This window comes from Ranitomeya imitator, chromosome 1 (assembly GCF_032444005.1).
Source record: "Ranitomeya imitator isolate aRanImi1 chromosome 1, aRanImi1.pri, whole genome shotgun sequence".
Classification (NCBI taxonomy): domain Eukaryota; kingdom Metazoa; phylum Chordata; class Amphibia; order Anura; family Dendrobatidae; genus Ranitomeya; species Ranitomeya imitator.
The window spans coordinates 2271547-2291397 of record NC_091282.1 but is presented as its reverse complement, the minus strand read 5'-3'; the positions used below and the strand labels follow the sequence as shown (position 1 = coordinate 2291397).

At 47.9% G+C, this 19851-nt stretch overlaps 1 protein-coding gene across 1 annotated transcript in view; it reads right to left on the bottom strand.

Moving 5' to 3' along the window:
• TMEM8B (transmembrane protein 8B) overlaps positions 1–19851 on the bottom strand; it is a 120605-nt gene that overhangs the window by 3478 nt on the left and 97276 nt on the right. The window contains exon 11 of the mRNA XM_069745419.1: positions 17043–17159. Coding sequence (XP_069601520.1) covers positions 17043–17159 — 117 coding nt within the window. The remainder of the gene's footprint in view (positions 1–17042; positions 17160–19851) is intronic.

The following is a 19851-nucleotide window of genomic DNA, read 5'->3' as shown; positions in this document are numbered from 1 at the left end:
CATAATATATTACGGCTAGATACACGGGCCTCACATCCATCATGTATTACCAGAAGACACGCAGGCCTCCCATCCATCCTGTATTATTATCCCGACATACTCGGGCCTCACATCCATCATGTATTACTGTCAGATACGCGGGGCCTCAAATCTATCCTGCATTACCAGGAGAGATGTGGGCTTTGTGTCTTTCCTGTATTACCACGAGATTCGCGTGCCTCACATCCTTCATGTATTACCGGGAGATTCGCGTGCCTCACATCCTTCATGTATTACCGGGAGATACGCAGGCCTCAGATCCTTCATGTATTACCGGGAGATACGCAGGCCTCACATCCATCCTGTATTACCGGGAGATACAGGGGCCTCAAATCCATCCTGTATTAGCAGGAGAGATGCGGGCTTCATGTCTTTCCTGTATTAGGCCGGGATCACACATGCGAGAAACACGTCCGTGTCTCGCATGTGAAATCCAAGCTCTGGCGCCGGCACTTCAGAGCAGAGCGTGTGGCTCCATGTTTTCCTATGCGGCCGCACGCTCCGCTCCACAGTGCCGGCGTCAGAGCTTGGATTTCACATGCGAGACATGGACGTGTTTCTCGCATGTGTGATCCCGGCCTTACTGCGAGATTCGCGTGCCTCACATTCATCATGTATTACCGTGAGATACGCGGGCCTCTCATCCATCATGTATTACCGGGAGATACATGGGCCTCACATCCATTATGAATTGTGGCGTTAATGTATAAAATGGTGAATCGTGACCGTCACCCCCCCACGTCACAGATCTGGGTGACTTTAGGCCAACAGACGGCTATCACATGTGCAGGGGGCTTATCCCTCTACTGCTACAATGTGATGGAAAAACACACAAGACTATTGACCTTTTAGTTTACAGCAGGGGCTTATTTTAGGTATCCCACTGCTCTTCAATATACCACGAACTGCAGGGATTTATGTATATACCACTTACAGTTCCACTTGAAACTTGCAGCTCTCTGGCGCCCCCTTACTCTCAGGTCAGATTTGGTACTGCACCTAGGGTAATTAAGTCGCCAGAAAGGCTGCCTGCTATGTACTGGCTATTGGGCACGCTGCAGCGACGCGATTAACTACTCCCACTCAGGCAGGAACAATGATTATCAACGCCGCAGTCGCTAAAACGACACCCAAAGGCCCGCACACGGTATGCTGCCACCAGCTTAGATTAAGCGGGTCCAAAGCTAACCCAAAACAGTAGCGTAATTCCCTTCAGAAGACTTAAGGTACGTTTTAGAGCAGGAAGAATGAATTTAGTATTAAATATTATACTCCATCAAAGGTTTATGGCAGTGTTTATAAACCGTTATATAAAGGATGTTACAATATGAGACAATTGAAAATATGTACAAGGTAATTATAAAAATAACGGGTTAAATGAGAAATTAACACTTACATGTGTTCAGGACATTGCAGGCAACCAGGCTAGTTCCCATATGTCCCAATGCATTAGGAATGGCAGTCAGGCTCCTCAGGTGAAAAAACTAACTGCTGGGGTCTGTCAGAAACTTATAAACATCACCACCAGGGCTGGCTTACCCAGACCCTCCTCTATCTTCAGCCTTCTAGTTTTCTCCAACAATTCTTATAATTTGTGTATTTTCAGTCCAGAACATGTCAGAATCATAACACACCCAGCATTCATCTTTTATTAGGATCTGCCCTCTATAGATACTAAATTCAGGCTAGTGGGGACACTCCGTTCCAGAGAAATCCGTACTCTGTCCCTGTTGGACTTGGAGACTCCTGCTTACAGTGATGGATAGATGCGCCGATGGACGTTAGCAATATGTATTTATTATTCTCTTAGCCCAAGTCGTTGGCCCAGAATCTTATCATATTAGAACAAAGAGCCTATGTTTTAAAAGAACTTCTATACCAGTTTCAGCTAGTACAGATGGGAGGGGCGAGTAAGTTGCTCCTAACCTGAAATTTATGGCCAGGGCAATAAAACCCTCTTCTACCATACATTCCGACACAAAGAGGCAAAGAGAGCCAGAGAGAGAAGGGGGGGGGGGGGTTTAGCCCCCAGCATGGGCTGAAGGGCAAAGCTACAACATCATATTATATTTCATACAATATCGTCACAAATGGAGCAGGATTTTTCATTTTCCCCATTATCACACATGCTGTGGGCTCTGACCCCTCCGTCTCTCTTCGCTTCTGCTGCTGTGTGTGTGTGTGAATCCCAAACCTCTCAGTCCCTCCCACTAAAAGAATGTTTATTGCTCTTGTAGCTGCGGTAGACAATTCTCCCATCTAGTACCACCTAAAACTGGTATAGTCTCTCTCAAAAGACATGAGGTTCTTTGTTCTATTATAGTAAGATATTGGGCCACCGATTTGGGCTAGAAAAATAAGGAGTACATATTGCGAATTTCCATAGATCTGTCAACCACTGTAAGTGCTAGCAGCTAAACACAATGAGTACAAAGTGCGGATTTCTCCTCAACCGTGTGGAACACTGAGTACAAATGTGGTATCATTAGAAAGCTAATTTCAAAATAAGATGAGTGAGGTGTGTGCCGTTACTCTGCTAGATACGCAAGCCAAGTTATGAGAATTATAAGTATTGCTGGTAAAATCTGTAACTTTGAGGAGAGGGTGCAGGTAAACCAGCCCCTTTAGTGATGTCACAGGCCTGCAAGTATTAAGCAAGTCTTGCCTGAGGAGCTGTTACAGCCTGGTTAGCTGAAATGATCTGAGCACATGTGAGTGTTACTTTCTGTTTTAATCCCTGTTTGTTTTTTTTATAATTGCTGTACATACTTTAAATTCTCATCTTGTAAAATCTTGATATACCTTTTATAAACACTGCCTAATCTTTTTATGGAGTAAAAGTTAAATATTTACTACCTTCGTTACCTTGCTCTAAAACGTACCCTAAGTCTTCTGAAGTTAATTACGCTACTAATTTGGGTTGGCTCTAAACCCCTCTGGAGAAATCTGAGCTGGTGGTAGCAAAGTGTGTTCTGGGCTAGGCAGGTGAGCTGGCAGCGACGGAACGGGGTTTTATAAGCTATCGTCTGGCTGTGGCCTGAGCATTTATAATTCTCTTGCTGCAGCGTGCCTGCTAGCCAGTCCACAGTGAAGTGGCCCATCCGGCGACCAATTATCCTAGGTGTAGTTCCCTGACTGACCAGAGGGTAAGGGGGGCGCCGGAGAGCTGCAAGTTCCGAAGCAGAACTGGAAAGTGGGATATACATAAATCCCTGCAGTTCGTGTTATGTTGTAGCAGCAGTGGATAATTAAAATAAGCCCCTGCGGTAAATTGATAGGTCAATAGCCTTGGTTGTGTTTTCATCACGTTAGCAGTGGTGGAATAACAAAGATAAGCCCCCCTGCACATGTGATAGCCATGTGCTGGCCAAACGTCACCCACGATCCGTGACATATTGGTGGCAGCACGGTGGGATTCGTGACATACAGCGAGATACGTGGGCCTCACATCCAACATGTATTACCAGGAGATACATTGGCCTCGCATCCATCATATATTACCGCAAGATACACGGGCCTCACATCCATCCTGTATTACCGCAAGATACTCGGGCCTCACGTCCATCTAGTATTATTACCGCCATACGCACTGGCCTCGTGTCCATCCGGTATTATTACCACGAGATACATGGGACTCGCGTCCATCCGGTTTTATTACCGCAAGATACTCGGGCCTCACGTCCATCCGGTATTATTACCGCCATACGCACTGGCCTCGTGTCCATCCGGTATTATTACCACGAGATACATGGGACTCGCGTCCATCCGGTTTTATTACCGCAAGATACTCGGGCCTCACGTCCATCCGGTATTATTACTGCCATATGCACTGGCCTCGTGTCCATCCGGTATTATTACCACGAGATCCACGGGTATTGCGTCCATCCGGTTTTATTACTGCGAGATACTCGGGCCTCACGTCCATCCAGCATCATTACCGAGAGATACACAGGCCTCGCATACATCCGGTGTTGGTACCGCAAGATGCACTGGCTTGGTGTGCATCCGGTATTATTACTACGAGATACACAGGTCTCACATTAATCCTGTATTATTACCGGGAGATACATGGGGATTCACGTCCATTTGGTATAATTACCAGAAGATACACGGGTCTCACGTCCATCCAGTATTATTACCGCGTTATGTACGGGACTGGAGTCCATCCTGTGTTATTACTGCAAGATATGCGGATCTCACATCCATCCAGTATTATTACTGGTAAATACGTGGGCCTCACATCCATCTGGTATTATTCCTGCAAAATGCACAGGCCTTGAGTCCATCCTGTATTTTTACAGCGAGATACACGGGCCTCGTGTCCATCCGGTATTATTACCTCGAGATATGCGGGCCTCACGTCCAGCCTGTATTATTACTGGGAGAGACATAGCCCTTACATCCAGCCTATGGTACTAAGGGAGAGAGACATAGCCTCAAATCTAGCCTGTATTACTGGGAGAGACACACATGCTTCTCTCAAAGTAATATTGGTTGGATGTGAGGTGTGTGTCTCTCCCAGTAATATAGGCTGGATGTGAGACAGGCCTTACATTTAGTCTATATTACACACACCTCACATCCAGCCTGTAATACTGGTAGATATAGAGGTCTCACATCCAGCCTATATTACTAAGAGAGAGATACACACACCTCATGTTCAGTCCACATTACTGGGAGAGACACAGGCCTCACCTCCAGTCTATATTACTGAGAAAAACACAGATCTCACATTCAGTCTATATTACTGAGAAAAACACACAGATCTCACATCCAGCCAGTATTACTGAGAAAAACACACAGATTTCACATCAAGCCTGTATTACTGAGAAAAACCACACAGATATCACATTCAGCCTGTATTATTGAGAAAAACACACAGATCTCACATTCAGCCTGTATTATTGAGAAAAACACACAGATCTCACATCCAGCCTATATAACTGAGAAAAACACAGATCTCACATCCAGCCTGTATTACTGTGAAAGACACACAGAATTCTTGTCCTATCTGTATTGCTGTCAGAGAGACATAGCCTCACATACAGTCTATATTACTGGTAGAAACACAGGTCTCACATCCAGGCTACATTACTGGGAGGGAGACATGAATGCCTTACATCCAGCCTATATTACTGAGAGAGGGACACACAAGGTTTATGTTCAGCCTACATCACTAGGAGAGACACAAAGGGTGATTTCTAGCCTACAGTGGATATAAAAAAATCTACACCCCTTTTGTTAAAATCAAAGATTTTGTCATGGTTTGTGTGGTGAAATATGTGTATATATATTTATATGTGTGTAGTGACATATGTCTAGGGTTATATGTGTGACTAGTGATAATGTAACATCTGTCCTGAAGGCAAGTCGCACCTAGGTGTTAATAGGTACTTCCTTGGGACTAGTAGAAATTGCATCTCCATATCTCAACAGGAGGTCTAGCTAGAGCCAAGAAGAAGGTAACATTTGGCACCTCTTAGGTCTTGGTGGGGAGATGCTAATTGCGGCCTGAGGTGATCTATTCCTGAGAACCTTTTCACAAGTATCTCAAAAGAAAAAATAATATATTCATTAGTAGAGCAGCCGTGGCCAATCAAACAGACTGCAATTATGATATTAACCTGAGGGGCCAGTCTAGAAACCTGACCTCAGACCAAAGTTATAAATTTAGGCTGCCGACAGAGAATTGTGTTCACATGTGAGGGCAGCCTGAGAAGCTGATGTGTTCCACAAACTCCATTCACCCCCCTTAGGGAGCAGAAAGCAACTACCAGTTAGATAATTTCTGTAAGTTTTCTCCTGTTTATTTTGATACTGTTTTGCATAAGTTGTATGTCTTTTTATTGTCATATTTTTATACCTTTTCTTATTGGAAGCACTGACCCTTTTGTTATTAAAGTATAAAACTTTAACAAGTTGAACCTTGAATGTTCTAAAAGAATCCATAGCCTAAGGTGTGTGAGCCTTATGAGTGATAGACATATTTTTATTAGTATTATTATTTCTGGGACTCATCGCCTGTGTATTCGGTGAGTGGTGGCAGCGCGTATGAGCGGGTGTGTGGCCTGGGTCGGTGTGTGATTTATGCTCCCATTAAAGCAAAGGACAGATGTTGAATGCTGGACTGAGAGTGGGGAGATGGGGTTGTGCCTGCAAGGGTTAACTTAAGTCATGTGTGAGAGCAGGCACGTGACGAATTAGTGACACCATGGAGTAGGGATCCGTGACAGTTTGTGTGAAAGTTCTTGGCTTGTGCGTCAGGGGTTAATGCTGTTTGTCTCTTTCTGGCTATGGGAGGGCTTTAAATAGCCTCTATTGGGCTTCGTTCCTTGTCAGTTTTACTTCTGCCCTCGGCTGAGTTATTTGACCCCTGTGTGCTTGTGCATGCTTCTGGTATGATCTCCTGTTTCTGACTTGGTCTGTCTCCCCGTTTGGCTTTTGTCTGTTGAGTCAGTATTGTCTGTTTGTTTACCTGGTTTCTGACTTTTGCTCCGCCTTGACTGCCCATTTTGCATATTTCCATTACCTCTGCTGCCCTCCACGGTTTCTGACACTTGGCCTGTACCTGACCTCTCTTCTGTATCTCGCGCTTGTACCTCGCTGTCCTCCCGGTATTGACCTCAGCTCTCCTGACCTCCCTTCTGTCCTCCTGGTCCCTGCCGCTCTCCGCTACCTCCTTCGGGAATGTGTTGGCTCCGCCCCAGTCCCTCCATCTGCGGTCACGTGCTGCAGGTCCTGCATGCCGGCAGTCGCGTCTCAACCCGGCCGACTCTCCATGAGCTACGAGCGCCGCTTGTCTTGCACCCAGCTGGACACATGAACTGACCAGAGTGCTGTCAGTAGGTGTTCCCGATATTTTTGTCATGTAAAAAAACACTACAAAGAAGAATAATTTCAGATCTTCTTTTCCTCCTTTAATATCACCCTTAATCTGTACAATTCGATTAAAAATTAAATTAAAATCTTTTCAGGTGAAAAAAGAAAAATTCTGTAAAATAATGTGGTAGCATAAATCTGCAAAACCTTACACTAATACTTTGTTGCAGTCTCCTGTGAATTTCTGGCAGTGTTCAGTCTTTTTGGGTCAGAATTTACCATCGCAGCACATCTAGAAATGGTGATTTTCGCTGGCTTCTCCTCGTAGTAGCTCCACGTGTCAGATTGCAGGGGCATCTCCCGTGTACAGCGCCCTCTTCAGGTCACCACAGATTGTCACATAAGTTCAGATCTGGGTTGGGATCGGCTGTTCCAGAACTTCCATCTTCTTCTAGAGAAGCCATTCTTTTGGTGATTTGGAGGTCACTTAGGGTCATTGTTGCGCTGAAAGGTGAAATTCCTCCTCATCTTCAGCTTTTCAGCAGAGGCCAAAAGGGTAAATTTGATTGATATTTATTCTGTTCATAATTGCCACCCCCTTATCCAAAGCCCCAGTTCAAGAAGGTATCCATGCAGTAGTACCTTCATCAGTACAATGGCTTGAGGGCGTTTAATGGTCTGGGCAAGTTTGCCCTGGAGTGCACAGCACGATATGCACAACACACTGATTATGGGTGTGTATAATGGGTCTATATACTCTATGATCGAGGTTTACCTATTTTGGGGTGCTTTACAGTTAAATCTGCACCTTTTGAGTCTGTGCGTTTGCTCTGTGTTGCGGGAAGATATGAGATGTACTTTGAGCCTGGCATCGGGGCTGCAAGGCTAGGATCATTTCTGGCTGCGCGTCCACTGATTGCGGGCAAGCGTTGTGCGCATGAGCGGACTCCTGGGAGATAGGAGTCCTAGGAGGAGGCGTGGTCTAAGACAGAGTATCGCGCATGCCCTGTTCCTTCAGACGCATCTGCGGAAGTACGATACAGAGCGAGGTCTGGAACATGAGGTGGCGTGCGTTCCATCTCACTATACAAGGCAAGTGTGCGCTTTTTGAATATAGTAGCGGCGCAGACATTTGATACTATTACGGTATGTGCCTACTACGTTCCCCAAACGGCAGCTATCTAGAGCAATTACGGTAATAAACTCTCTAAAGGCAGGCTCTTATCCTCGATCCGTCCACATCCACTTCTGAAGCCATTGCTGCTATATCCCCAATGGTCCCCCGATAAGCCCCTACACTGGGAAAGGGCGAAACGCGTAGGGATGGTGATATGGGACACACGAGGTCATATATATTCAGATAAGTAGAATCCTAGCAGACTGTGCCTGGCTCATCATGGCAGGAGTATATTCAGCGCCTTACTCTACGGCAGGGGTCCCCAACTCCAGGCCTCGAGGGCCGCCAACAGTGCAGGTTTTCAGGATTTCTTTAGTATTGCATCGGTGGTAATGTGATCATCTGCACAGGTGATGATTCCAACCCCTGTGCAATACTAAGGAAATCCTGAAAACCTGCACTGTTGGCGGCCCTTGAGGCCTGGAGTTGGGGACCACTGCTCTACGGCGTGGTGGCCACGAGACACCAGTGATACGGCTCAATATGAGGCTTGTTTGTGCATGTTTGCGATTTGGCACCGACATGTTATTTATGGTGCTATATCGATAAATGTAATAGTCACCTGTGGTTGCAGTAATGTAACAATAAATGGGAGCAAACGGAACATTATGGCGATGAGTAACCAGTGACCATTCTCGGTCCATGCCTGCGATGGTTATTACTGGGGCAGAGCTAAGTACTGTACAACTATGATGGTAGGATAATGCCATTTACACAAGAGCACTTTAATACTACTATAGTCTCCAATTATTGGACATTGGGAGACTCTTTTTTGCTCATCTGTACTTTTCTAGATCTTCTGTATTGTACAGATTTTGGAGGTCACATCTTGTCACGATATGGTATGAAATATCATAAGTAGTTCTCTTGCTCAAGGCTGTGGGCTAACAAGCCCCCCTTCCCTTTCATTCAGCCAAGAGCTGCTTTGCCCCTGCACTGGGGGAAGTTTTATGGCCGAGAGGAATTTACGACCAGGGTAGAATCTCGCTCCAGCTAGAACAGGAAAATGGCTCCAAAAATTCATGAAAGATTCTTTGTTTAGTTTTTGTTAGATATTAGGCAAACGATTTAAGCTAGAAATACGAAAATATATATTCTTAGTCTCACTGTGTATTTACACATCTCATGAATCTCGGGCTTCTAACTCCATCTGGTAAAGAAGTAGGGTTTTCTCTGTAAATATGTATCCCAGATAGGACATATTTGATCTCATTAGAATGCTCACGTTAATCCGAGATGATTTATGAGTTTGGTATGACTCTGTCATGTTTTGTAGTGAAGTTATAGAAATCAGAGGAAATAGTTTAAAGTTTAGGCAGAATGTAGAGAGAGGAGGGTCTGGATAAGCCAGCCTTTCTGTGATGTCAAAGCCTTAATGTTTTAAGTGTCTGGCAGGCTCTGAGGAGTGACTTTTTGCTGATTTCTCCCTCTGGACTGCTTTGTCCTATTGTCCTGGAAGAGCTGGTACATCCCATGGACTGGGATGTATGGAAACTGCACTAGCCTGGATGGCTGCAATGCTTTTAATATGTGAGTGTTATCTTTTCTCATTTATTCCCTTTATGTTATAATTACCCTTGTACATATTTGCAATTGTCTCATGTATAACATCTTTATAAACTATTTTTAATAACGCACTGCCTAGTTATTTTGAATGGGATATACTATTATATATTAGTTCGTTCTCCTGCTCTAAACCGTACCCTAAGTCTCTTGAAGGGAAAATACGCTACTGTTACTGTTGTGTTGGGTTAGCTTCGGACCCGTTTAATCGAAGCTGGTGGCAGCGAAAGTGTGCTGACTGTTGGATTATGCTGAAGCAACTGCGGGTTTGATAATTATTGTTCCTGCCTGTGTGGGAGTAGTTATCGCGTCGCTGCAGCGTGCCCAATAGCCAGTACATAGCAGGCAGCCTTTCTGGCGACTAATTACCCAGGGTGCAGTACCTAATCTGACCTGAGAGTAAGGGGGCGCCAGAGAGCTGCAAGTGTTAAGTGGAACTGTAAGCGGGATATACATAAATCCCTGCAGTTCGTGGTATATAGAAAAGCAGTGGGATACCTAGAATAAGCCCCTGCTGTAAACTAAGAGGTCAATAGCCTTGTGTTTGGTTTCTCATCACATTGTTAGCAGTGGAGGGATAACTAAGATAAGCCCCCCTGCACATGTGATAGCCGTCTGTTGGCCTAAAGTCACCCTGATCCGTGACGTAGGGGTGACGGTCACGGTGTGAATCCTGACCCAGTGGTGACAGCGGTCAGGGGAATCGTGACAATTGGTGGCAAGGCGGTGGGATATCTTAGAGCATTAGTGATTTGGTTTGAGTAATCATTCCTCTCACTAAAAACTTGCAGAAAGTTCTTGCGAGGACTCTGCGCAAATAAGTTTGGAGAACGAACTCAGTGCTTTTTAGTTGTGAGACAATTGCGTACTGGTAATTATCCCCTCCCTTTCTCTTCGTTTTTCTATCCTATCTTTTATTTGGCAACCATGGTTGTGCTGGGAGAAACCTTCTATGAGCAGCAGACCAGAGACACCCTTGTCGCCTTATGCAAGTCACAGCACATTGACTCTGCAAGCAAAAACAAAGCCCAACTGGTCGCAGATCTGGTGCAATGGGAAGCCGCTCGAGACCAATCTCAGAGCTCAGAGGCCGCAGAAGCCAGCACAAGCGAACATGGTGCTGCAGCAGAGGTCCAACCACTGAATGCTGGCCCTGTTAGCAATCCGGGCGAATTGGACCCCCACCTGCAGGCGGCCTTGAAAGAATTCCCCATTGACGACCATGAGGGACGTCGGCAGCTGATTCAGCAATACCGGCAGGAGGCCCAGGCCCAGCAAGCCGAGAGAGAGGCCCGAGCTGAGAGAGAGGCCCGAGCTGAGAGAGAGGCACAGGCCCAGCGAGCCGAGCGGCAAGCTGAGCGGGAGTACCAGCTGCAGTTAGCCCGACTGCAAATGCAGGGGTTGTCTCAGACCAACCGTGAGCCTAGCAGCGCTCAGACACCGAAGCCCCGGCCTGATCACTTTCCTGTTATGGAGAAGGACGGAGATTTGGACACTTTTCTGCGGGCCTTTGAGAAAGCCTGCAGGCAGTACCAGCTGCCTACAGATGAATGGGCCCGATACCTGACACCAGGGCTGAGAGGTAAAGCTCTGGAGGCGTTTGCTGCCCTCCCTCAAGAACAAGATGGCGACTATGAGGCCATCAAAAAGGCTCTGATAGCCAAGTACCAGCTTACACCCGAGGTGTACCGTAGAAAGTTCCGGACCCTCCAACGTGGCCCACACGACAGTTACAGTGATGTGGTGCATGGACTGGGGACCCACTTTGACCAGTGGACCCAAGGACTGTCAGTGACCACCTTTGCGCAGCTGCGAGACCTGATGATCAAAGACCAGTTCTTTCATCTTTGCCCAGCTGAGGTGCGACAGTTCGTGATGGACAGAGAACCCAAAGACGTGACGAAAGCAGCGCAGATTGCCGATGCCTATGAGGCCAACCGTAGATCGGAAGTGCGGAAGCCAGTCACCACCAGCTGGAGAGGGGGTAAGCCTGCAACCAACGCCAGTACCCCTGCCAGCCAGCACACCCGAGGTCCTGGCCCTGTGGCCAACAGCACCAGACCTACCACCGAACCTCGCACGTGTCACACCTGCAAGCGGCCTGGGCATATCAGTACCTTCTGTCCAGACAGGCCGAAGAACACCCCAGCCAAGGCCCCAGGGCCTAATGCAGCAGTTCTTTTGGTGGGTGGTGTGGTTGGGAGGGTGTGTGACAACGTGCAGCCCGTCACTGTGGGAGGCCATGTTGCTACAGGCCTCAAGGACACCGGGGCTGAACGAACCCTCATCCGACCCGAACTGGCGGCCCCTGAAGAAATCATTCCGGGGAAAACCCTAACTGTCACTGGGATTGGGGGCATCAGCTGTCCCTTACCGATGGCCCGGGTTTTTATTGATTGGGGTGCTGGGAGCGGGGTGAAGGAAGTGGGGCTGTCGGATAATTTGCCCACTGATGTTTTGTTGGGAACTGATTTGGGGAGGATGTTTGCATACTACGTCCCTGACACCCCTCCCCAATCTACTAATAAGGGTGACGTTAACCCTGATGATGATGATGATGATGGGAAATCGCATGTGTTACCTGACCATGCTTTATCTTGTAATGATGCATCTAATAACCATTTTTTCCCTAGGATTGAGGGTGAAAATGTTGTACCTGTGCCAGCGGAACCTGATAATGATTTTTCTGTGAAGGTTAATGTGTCCATAGGTACAGGCGTGCCCAGCCACGTCGCTCTGCGGAGTGAGACGGCTGAGGAACCCCTAACAGGGGCAAGTGTCTGTGCTACAGGAAATGGGGAGATGCATGGGAACCGTGAGGAAGGTGACGCCATGAAAGTGACCAGTGCCACAGAGGAAGGTAACTGGCCCATAAGTAGCACTGCCCCTGGAGTGTTGGGGGTGGATGGGGAGGTAGAGCCCATAGCAGCGCCGGCTGATGGGCCTGTAGAAACCCCCGGGGAGACAGCCTATGTAGCTGCTGTCACCCGCAGTCAGAGTGCCCGGAACGCAGATAACTGTCTGCCTTCCGGACCCTCCTCAGTCATCACTGTGACTGAACCAGAGGTGGACCCAGAGCAGGTCCAAGAGGGTTCCCGTGGGGAAGGGACCCTGACGTCGCTTCTGGCTTCCCCTAGCCAGGAGTTTCAGGCCGCTCTGCACACAGATGCGAGCCTAGAGAGTTTGAGACAACTCGCCGGGACGCGCTTCTCCGAGACTGATAAGGAGAAGGTGTTCTGGGAACAAGGAAGGTTGTACCGGGAGACAGTACCCGGAGAATCACAAAAGGAGTGGTTGAGGGAAAGACAGCTGGTCGTCCCGCAGCAATTCCGGGGTGAGTTGTTGCGGATTGCCCATGAGATCCCGCTAGCTGGACACTTGGGGATCAGCAAAACTAAGGCCCGGCTGTCTCAACACTTCTATTGGCCTAAGATGGGGACAGATGTGTCAAACTACTGCCGCTCCTGTGTCACCTGTCAAAGAGTGGGGAAGGTGGGGCCTGCTATTAAGGCTCCCCTGATCCCTTTGCCAGTGATAGAGGAGCCTTTCCAGAGGATCGCGGTGGACATTGTGGGCCCGCTGGCCGTCCCCAGCAGCTCTGGAAAGCAATACATCCTTACTGTGGTAGACTACGCTACCCGGTACCCAGAGGCAGTAGCTCTGTCCTCAACTAGGGCAGATAAGGTGGCAGATGCCCTGTTGGCCATCTTTTCACGTGTAGGATTTCCCAGGGAAATGCTTACTGATCAAGGGACCCAATTTATGTCTCGCCTAATGGAGGCTCTCTGTAAGAGAATGCAGGTGAAGCACCTGGTATCGAGTGCGTATCACCCACAGACCAATGGCTTGTGTGAGCGCTTCAATGGTACCCTCAAAAAGATGCTACGCATGCTGGTTGAGACTCAAGGGCGCGACTGGGAGCGGTACCTCCCACACCTGCTGTTCGCTTACCGAGAAGTTCCGCAGGCCTCGACGGGGTTCTCCCCCTTCGAGCTCCTGTACGGCAGGCGAGTCCGGGGACCCCTTGGGTTGGTAAGAGAATCCTGGGAAGAGGAGCCGAACCCTTCTGAAGTGTCCATAGTGGAGTATGTCATGCGCTTCCGTGACAAGATGCAGACCTTGACGCAGTTGGTGCATGACAACATGACGCAGGCTCAGGCTGATCAGAAGCACTGGTACGACCAGAACGCCCGGGAGCGGACCTACCACGTGGGTCAAAAGGTGTGGGTGCTGGTCCCCGTACCAACGGATAAGCTTCAGGCAGCCTGGGAGGGCCCGTACGTCGTCCACCAACAGCTCAACCCGGTCACGTACGTGGTCACGCTTGACCACGCTCGGGGTAGGCGAAAGGCCTTTCACGTCAACATGATGAAGGCTCATCACGAACGTGAACCTTTCGTCCTACCGGTCTGCAGCTTGCCCGAAGACGGTGAGGAAGACACCCTCCTGGACATGCTGGCCCAAGCCAAGGCCAATGGGTCCATTGAGGACGTGGAGGTAAGCGCCTCGTTAACTGAACCCCAGCGGTTGCAGTTGCAAACCACACTGGAACCCTTCCGGGTCGTGTTCTCCAACCGACCTGGGAGGACTGAGTTAGCCATCCACGAGGTGGACACCGGGAATCACGCCCCACTACGGCGAACACCCTATCGAATCTCTGACCAGGTGCAGCAGACTATGCGCCAAGAGATCGATGAGATGTTACAGCTGGGGGTGATTCGGCGGTCAAAGAGCGCGTGGGCATCACCTGTAGTTCTCGTGCCAAAGAAGGACCGGACCACCCGGTTCTGCGTGGACTACAGGGGGCTCAACGCCATCACAGCCTCGGAGGCGCACCCAATGCCGCGCATGGAGGAACTGCTTGAGAAGTTAGCTGGCGCCGATTACCTAACAATAATGGATCTGAGTCGAGGATACTGGCAGATTCCCCTGAGCCCCGAGGCGCAGGAAAAGTCCGCCTTTATCACACCCTTTGGACGGTACGAGTCCACGGTCATGCCCTTCGGCATGAAGAATGCCCCTGCCACTTTCCAGCGGATGGTCAACCTCCTGCTTCAGGGACTGGAGACGTACGCCGTGGCGTACTTGGATGACATTGCCATCTTCAGTTCCTCCTGGGAGGAACACCTGCAGCATCTTGAGGAGGTGCTCAGGCGAATTCACCAAGCAGGACTGACTATCAAGCCGGGAAAGTGTCAGATGGGCATGAGGGAGGTTCCCTACCTGGGGCACCGGGTAGGCGAAGGCACCATGGAGCCAGAGCATGGCAATGGTGATGGGTTGGCCCACCAGGGTGAACCTGCTGAGGTGCGCATGGAGGAGAACCATCAGGTCCTGCCTCCCTAGCGCACACCAAAAGGGGGAGGTGTCACGATATGGTATGAAATATCATAAGTAGTTCTCTTGCTCAAGGCTGTGGGCTAACAAGCCCCCCTTCCCTTTCATTCAGCCAAGAGCTGCTTTGCCCCTGCACTGGGGGAAGTTTTATGGCCGAGAGGAATTTACGGCCAGGGTAGAATCTCGCTCCAGCTAGAACAGGAAAATGGCTCCAAAAATTCATGAAAGATTCTTTGTTTAGTTTTTGTTAGATATTAGGCAAACGATTTAAGCTAGAAATACGAAAATATATATTCTTAGTCTCACTCCGTGTATTTACACATCCCATGAATCTCGGGCTTCTAACTCCATCTGGTAAAGAAGTAGGGTTTTCTCTGTAAATATGTATCCCAGATAGGACATATTTGATCTCATTAGAATGCTCACGTTAATCCGAGATGATTTATGAGTTTGGTATGACTCTGTCATGTTTTGTAGTGAAGTTATAGAAATCAGAGGAAATAGTTTAAAGTTTAGGCAGAATGTAGAGAGAGGAGGGTCTGGATAAGCCAGCCTTTCTGTGATGTCACAGCCTTAATGTTTTAAGTGTCTGGCAGGCTCTGAGGAGTGACTTTTTGCTGATTTCTCCTTCTGGACTGTTTTGTCCTATTGTCCTGGAAGAGCTGAGTACCTCCCATGGACTGGGATGTATGGAAACTGCACTAGCCTGGATGCCTGCAATGCTTTTAATATGTGAGTGTTATCTTTTCTCATTTATTCCCTTTATGTTATAATTACCCTTGTACATATTTGCAATTGTCTCATGTATAACATCTTTATAAACTATTTTTAATAACGCACTGCCTAGTTATTTTGAATGGGATATACTATTATATATTAGTTCGTTCTCCTGCTCTAAACCGTACCCTAAGTCTCTTGAAGGGAAAATACGCTACTGTTACTGTTGTGTTGGGTTAGCTTCGGACCCGTTTAATCGAAGCTGGTGGCAGCGAAAGTGTGCTGACGGTTGGATTATGCTGAAGCAACTGCGGGTTTGATAATTATTGTTCCTGCCTGTGTGGGAGTAGTTATCGCGTCGCTGCAGCGTGCCCAATAGCCAGTACATAGCAGGCAGCCTTTCTGGCGACTAATTACCCAGGGTGCAGTACCTAATCTGACCTGAGAGTAAGGGGGGCGCCAGAGAGCTGCAAGTGTTAAGTGGAACTGTAAGCGGGATATACATAAATCCCTGCAGTTCGTGGTATATAGAAAAGCAGTGGGATACCTAGAATAAGCCCCTGCTGTAAACTAAGAGGTCAATAGCCTTGTGTGTGGTTTTTCATCACATTGTTAGCAGTGGAGGGATAACTAAGATAAGCCCCCCTGCACATGTGATAGCCGTCTGTTGGCCTAAAGTCACCCTGATCCGTGACGTAGGGGTGACGGTCACGGTGTGAATCCTGACCCAGTGGTGACAGCGGTCAGGGGAATCGTGACACATCTGTACCTTTGAGTAATAAATATCTCATCACTATACAGATTTTGGAGATGACTATTAAGAGTTGACTGATACAAACTATACTGGTTGTTTTGGCCTCTAATGTACAGAGTATATTGTTGATAGGGTTCATATTATTGTGCACGGCTTTATATTTAGTTGTTGCAGCAACAAACCTTGTGCTGCTTTTATATCACTTTTCACATTGATAGCATGACCTGGATAGTTGTGTGCATGGTGTGTGGGTAGTTAGGGCCCGACTAGGGCAAGAAGGGGCAGCTGTCGCTGAGTGGGGGCGCCACATCGAATTTTAGGGTGCCAACCTCGGCTGTCAGGAAGGAGTGAGGTCCATTAGGGTGATCAATAGGGTCTGAGTCAGGAATATATCTCTTCATTAAGAGTTCCTCCAGCGACCTATCATACCCCGCACAGGACTGGCGTTTATGGTGTTGGTAGTTATTATGTGTTTATGATTTATCAGATTTTATATATTATTCAGTAAAAGGTATTTTTTAGGGTCATTTTTCTTTTTTGGTTGCTATATTGAATATACCCCTAAATTTTTTTGTTCTGGGTTTTTTACCCCACTCATTTGCCCAAATGTCTGACCAGGAAAAGTGTTTCACTTACCCATGCAATGGCCATGATGCCCACAGCAAACAAACTGGGCCCGAGGAGGTTCCACAAGCCATGTCGATCCAGCTGGAGAGCCATGGACAACAACATGGCCCCAAGGAGGTAAAGAACCTGGAACAAAAAGAGAAGAGCAATCGGATTTTTATCAGTAACTGAGCGACAAATCACCTTACCAGTCATCTGTCCAAAAACGAGAAAGACTAGTACACCCACACTGGCCTCCGGTCACACAACTGCATGGCGCCTCCTGTGCCACCACAGTGCCCCACACCCATAAACACTGTGAACCACAGTGCCCCACACCCACAAATACTGTGAACCACACTGCCCCACACCCATAAACAATAACAACCACAGTGCCCAACCCATAAACAATAACAACCACAGTGCCCTCCACCCATAAACAACAACCACAGTGCCCCACACCCATAAACAATAACAACCACAGTGCCCTCCACCCATAAACAATAACAACCACAGTGCCCTCCACCCATTAACAATAACAACCACAGTGCCCTCCACCCATAAACAATAACAACCACAGTGCCCCACCCACAAACAATAACAACCACAGTGCCCTCCACCCATAAACAATAACAACCACAGTGCCCCAACCCATAAATAATAACAACCACAGTGCCCCAACCCATAAACAATAACAACCACAGTGCCCCACCCATAAACAATAACAACCACAGTGCCCCAACCCATAAACAATAACAACCACAGTGCCCCAACCCATAAACAATAACAACCACAGTGCCCCACCCATAAACAATAACAGCCACAGTGCCCCAACCCATAAACAATAACAACCACAGTGCCCAACTCACAAACAATAACAACCACAGTGCCCCACCCACAAACAATAACAACCACAGTGCCCTCCACCCATAAACACTGTGAACCACAGTGCCCTGCACCCATAAACAATAACAACCACAGTGCCCTCCACCCACAAACAATAACAACCACAGTGCCCCACCCACAAACAATAACAACCACAGTGCCCCAACCCATAAACAATAACAACCACAGTGCCCTCCACACATAAACACTGTGAACCACAGTGCCCTGCACCCATTAACAATAACAACCACAGTGCCCCACCCATAAACAATAACAGCCACAGTGCCCCAACCCATAAACAATAACAACCACAGTGCCCTCCACCCATAAACAATAACAGCCACAGTGCCCCACACCCATAAACAATAACAACCACAGTGCCCCAACCCATAAACAATAACAACCACAGTGCCCCACACCCATAAACAATAACAGCCACAGTGCCCAACCCACAAACAATAACAACCACAGTGCCCCACCCATAAACAATAACAACCACAGTGCCCCAACCCATAAACAATAACAACCACAGTGCCCTCCACCCATAAACACTGTGAACCACAGTGCCCCACCCATTAACAATAACAACCACAGTGCCCTCCACCCATAAACAATAACAGCCACAGTGCCCCACACCCATAAACAATAACAACCACAGTGCCCCAACCCATAAACAATAACAACCACAGTGCCCCACACCCATAAACAATAACAACCACAGTGCCCCAACCCATAAACAATAACAATCACAGTGCCCCAACCCATAAAAAATAACAACCACAGTGCCCTCCACCCATAAACAATAACAACCACAGTGCCCCAACCCATAAACAATAACAACCACAGTGCCCCAACCCATAAACAATAACAGCCACAGTGCCCCAACCCATAAACAATAACAGCCACAGTGCCCTCCACCCATAAACAACAACCACAGTGCCTCCCACCCATAAACAATAACAACCACAGTGTCCCACACCCATAAACAATAACAGCCACAGTGCCCTCCACCCATAAACAACAACCACAGTGCCTCCCACCCATAAACAATAACAACCACAGTGTCCCACACCCATAAACAATAACAACCACAGTGCCCTCCACCCATAAACAACCACAGTGCCTCCCACCCATAAATAATAACAACCACAGTGCCCTCCACCCATAAATAATAACAACCACAGTGCCTCCCACCCATAAACAATAACAACCACAGTGCCCTCCACCCATAAACAACCACAGTGCCTCCCACCCATAAACAATAACAACCACAGTGCCCCACACCCATAAACAATAACAACCACAGTGCCCTCCACCCATAAACAATAACAACCACAGTGCCTCCCACCCATAAACAATAACAACCACAGTGCCCCACACCCATAAACAATAACAACCACAGTGCCCTCCACCCATAAACAACAACCACAGTGCCTCCCACCCATAAACAATAACAACCACAGTGCCCTCCACCCATAAACAATAACAACCACAGTGCCCTCCACCCATAAACAACAACTACAGTGCCTCCCACCCATAAACAATAACAACCACAGTGCCCTCCACCCATAAACAACAACAACCACAGTGCCCTCCACCCATAAACAACCACAGTGCCTCCCACCCATAAACCATAACAACCACAGTGCCCTCCACCCATAAACAATAACAACCACAGTGCCCTCCACCCATAAACAATAACAGCCACAGTGCCCCAACCCATAAACAATAACAGCCACAGTGCCCTCCACCCATAAACAACAACCACAGTGCCCTCCACCCATAAACAATAACAGCCACAGTGCCCCAACCCATAAACAATAACAGCCACAGTGCCCTCCACCCATAAACAACAACCACAGTGCCTCCCACCCATAAACAATAACAACCACAGTGTCCCACACCCATAAACAATAACAGCCACAGTGCCCTCCACCCATAAACAACAACCACA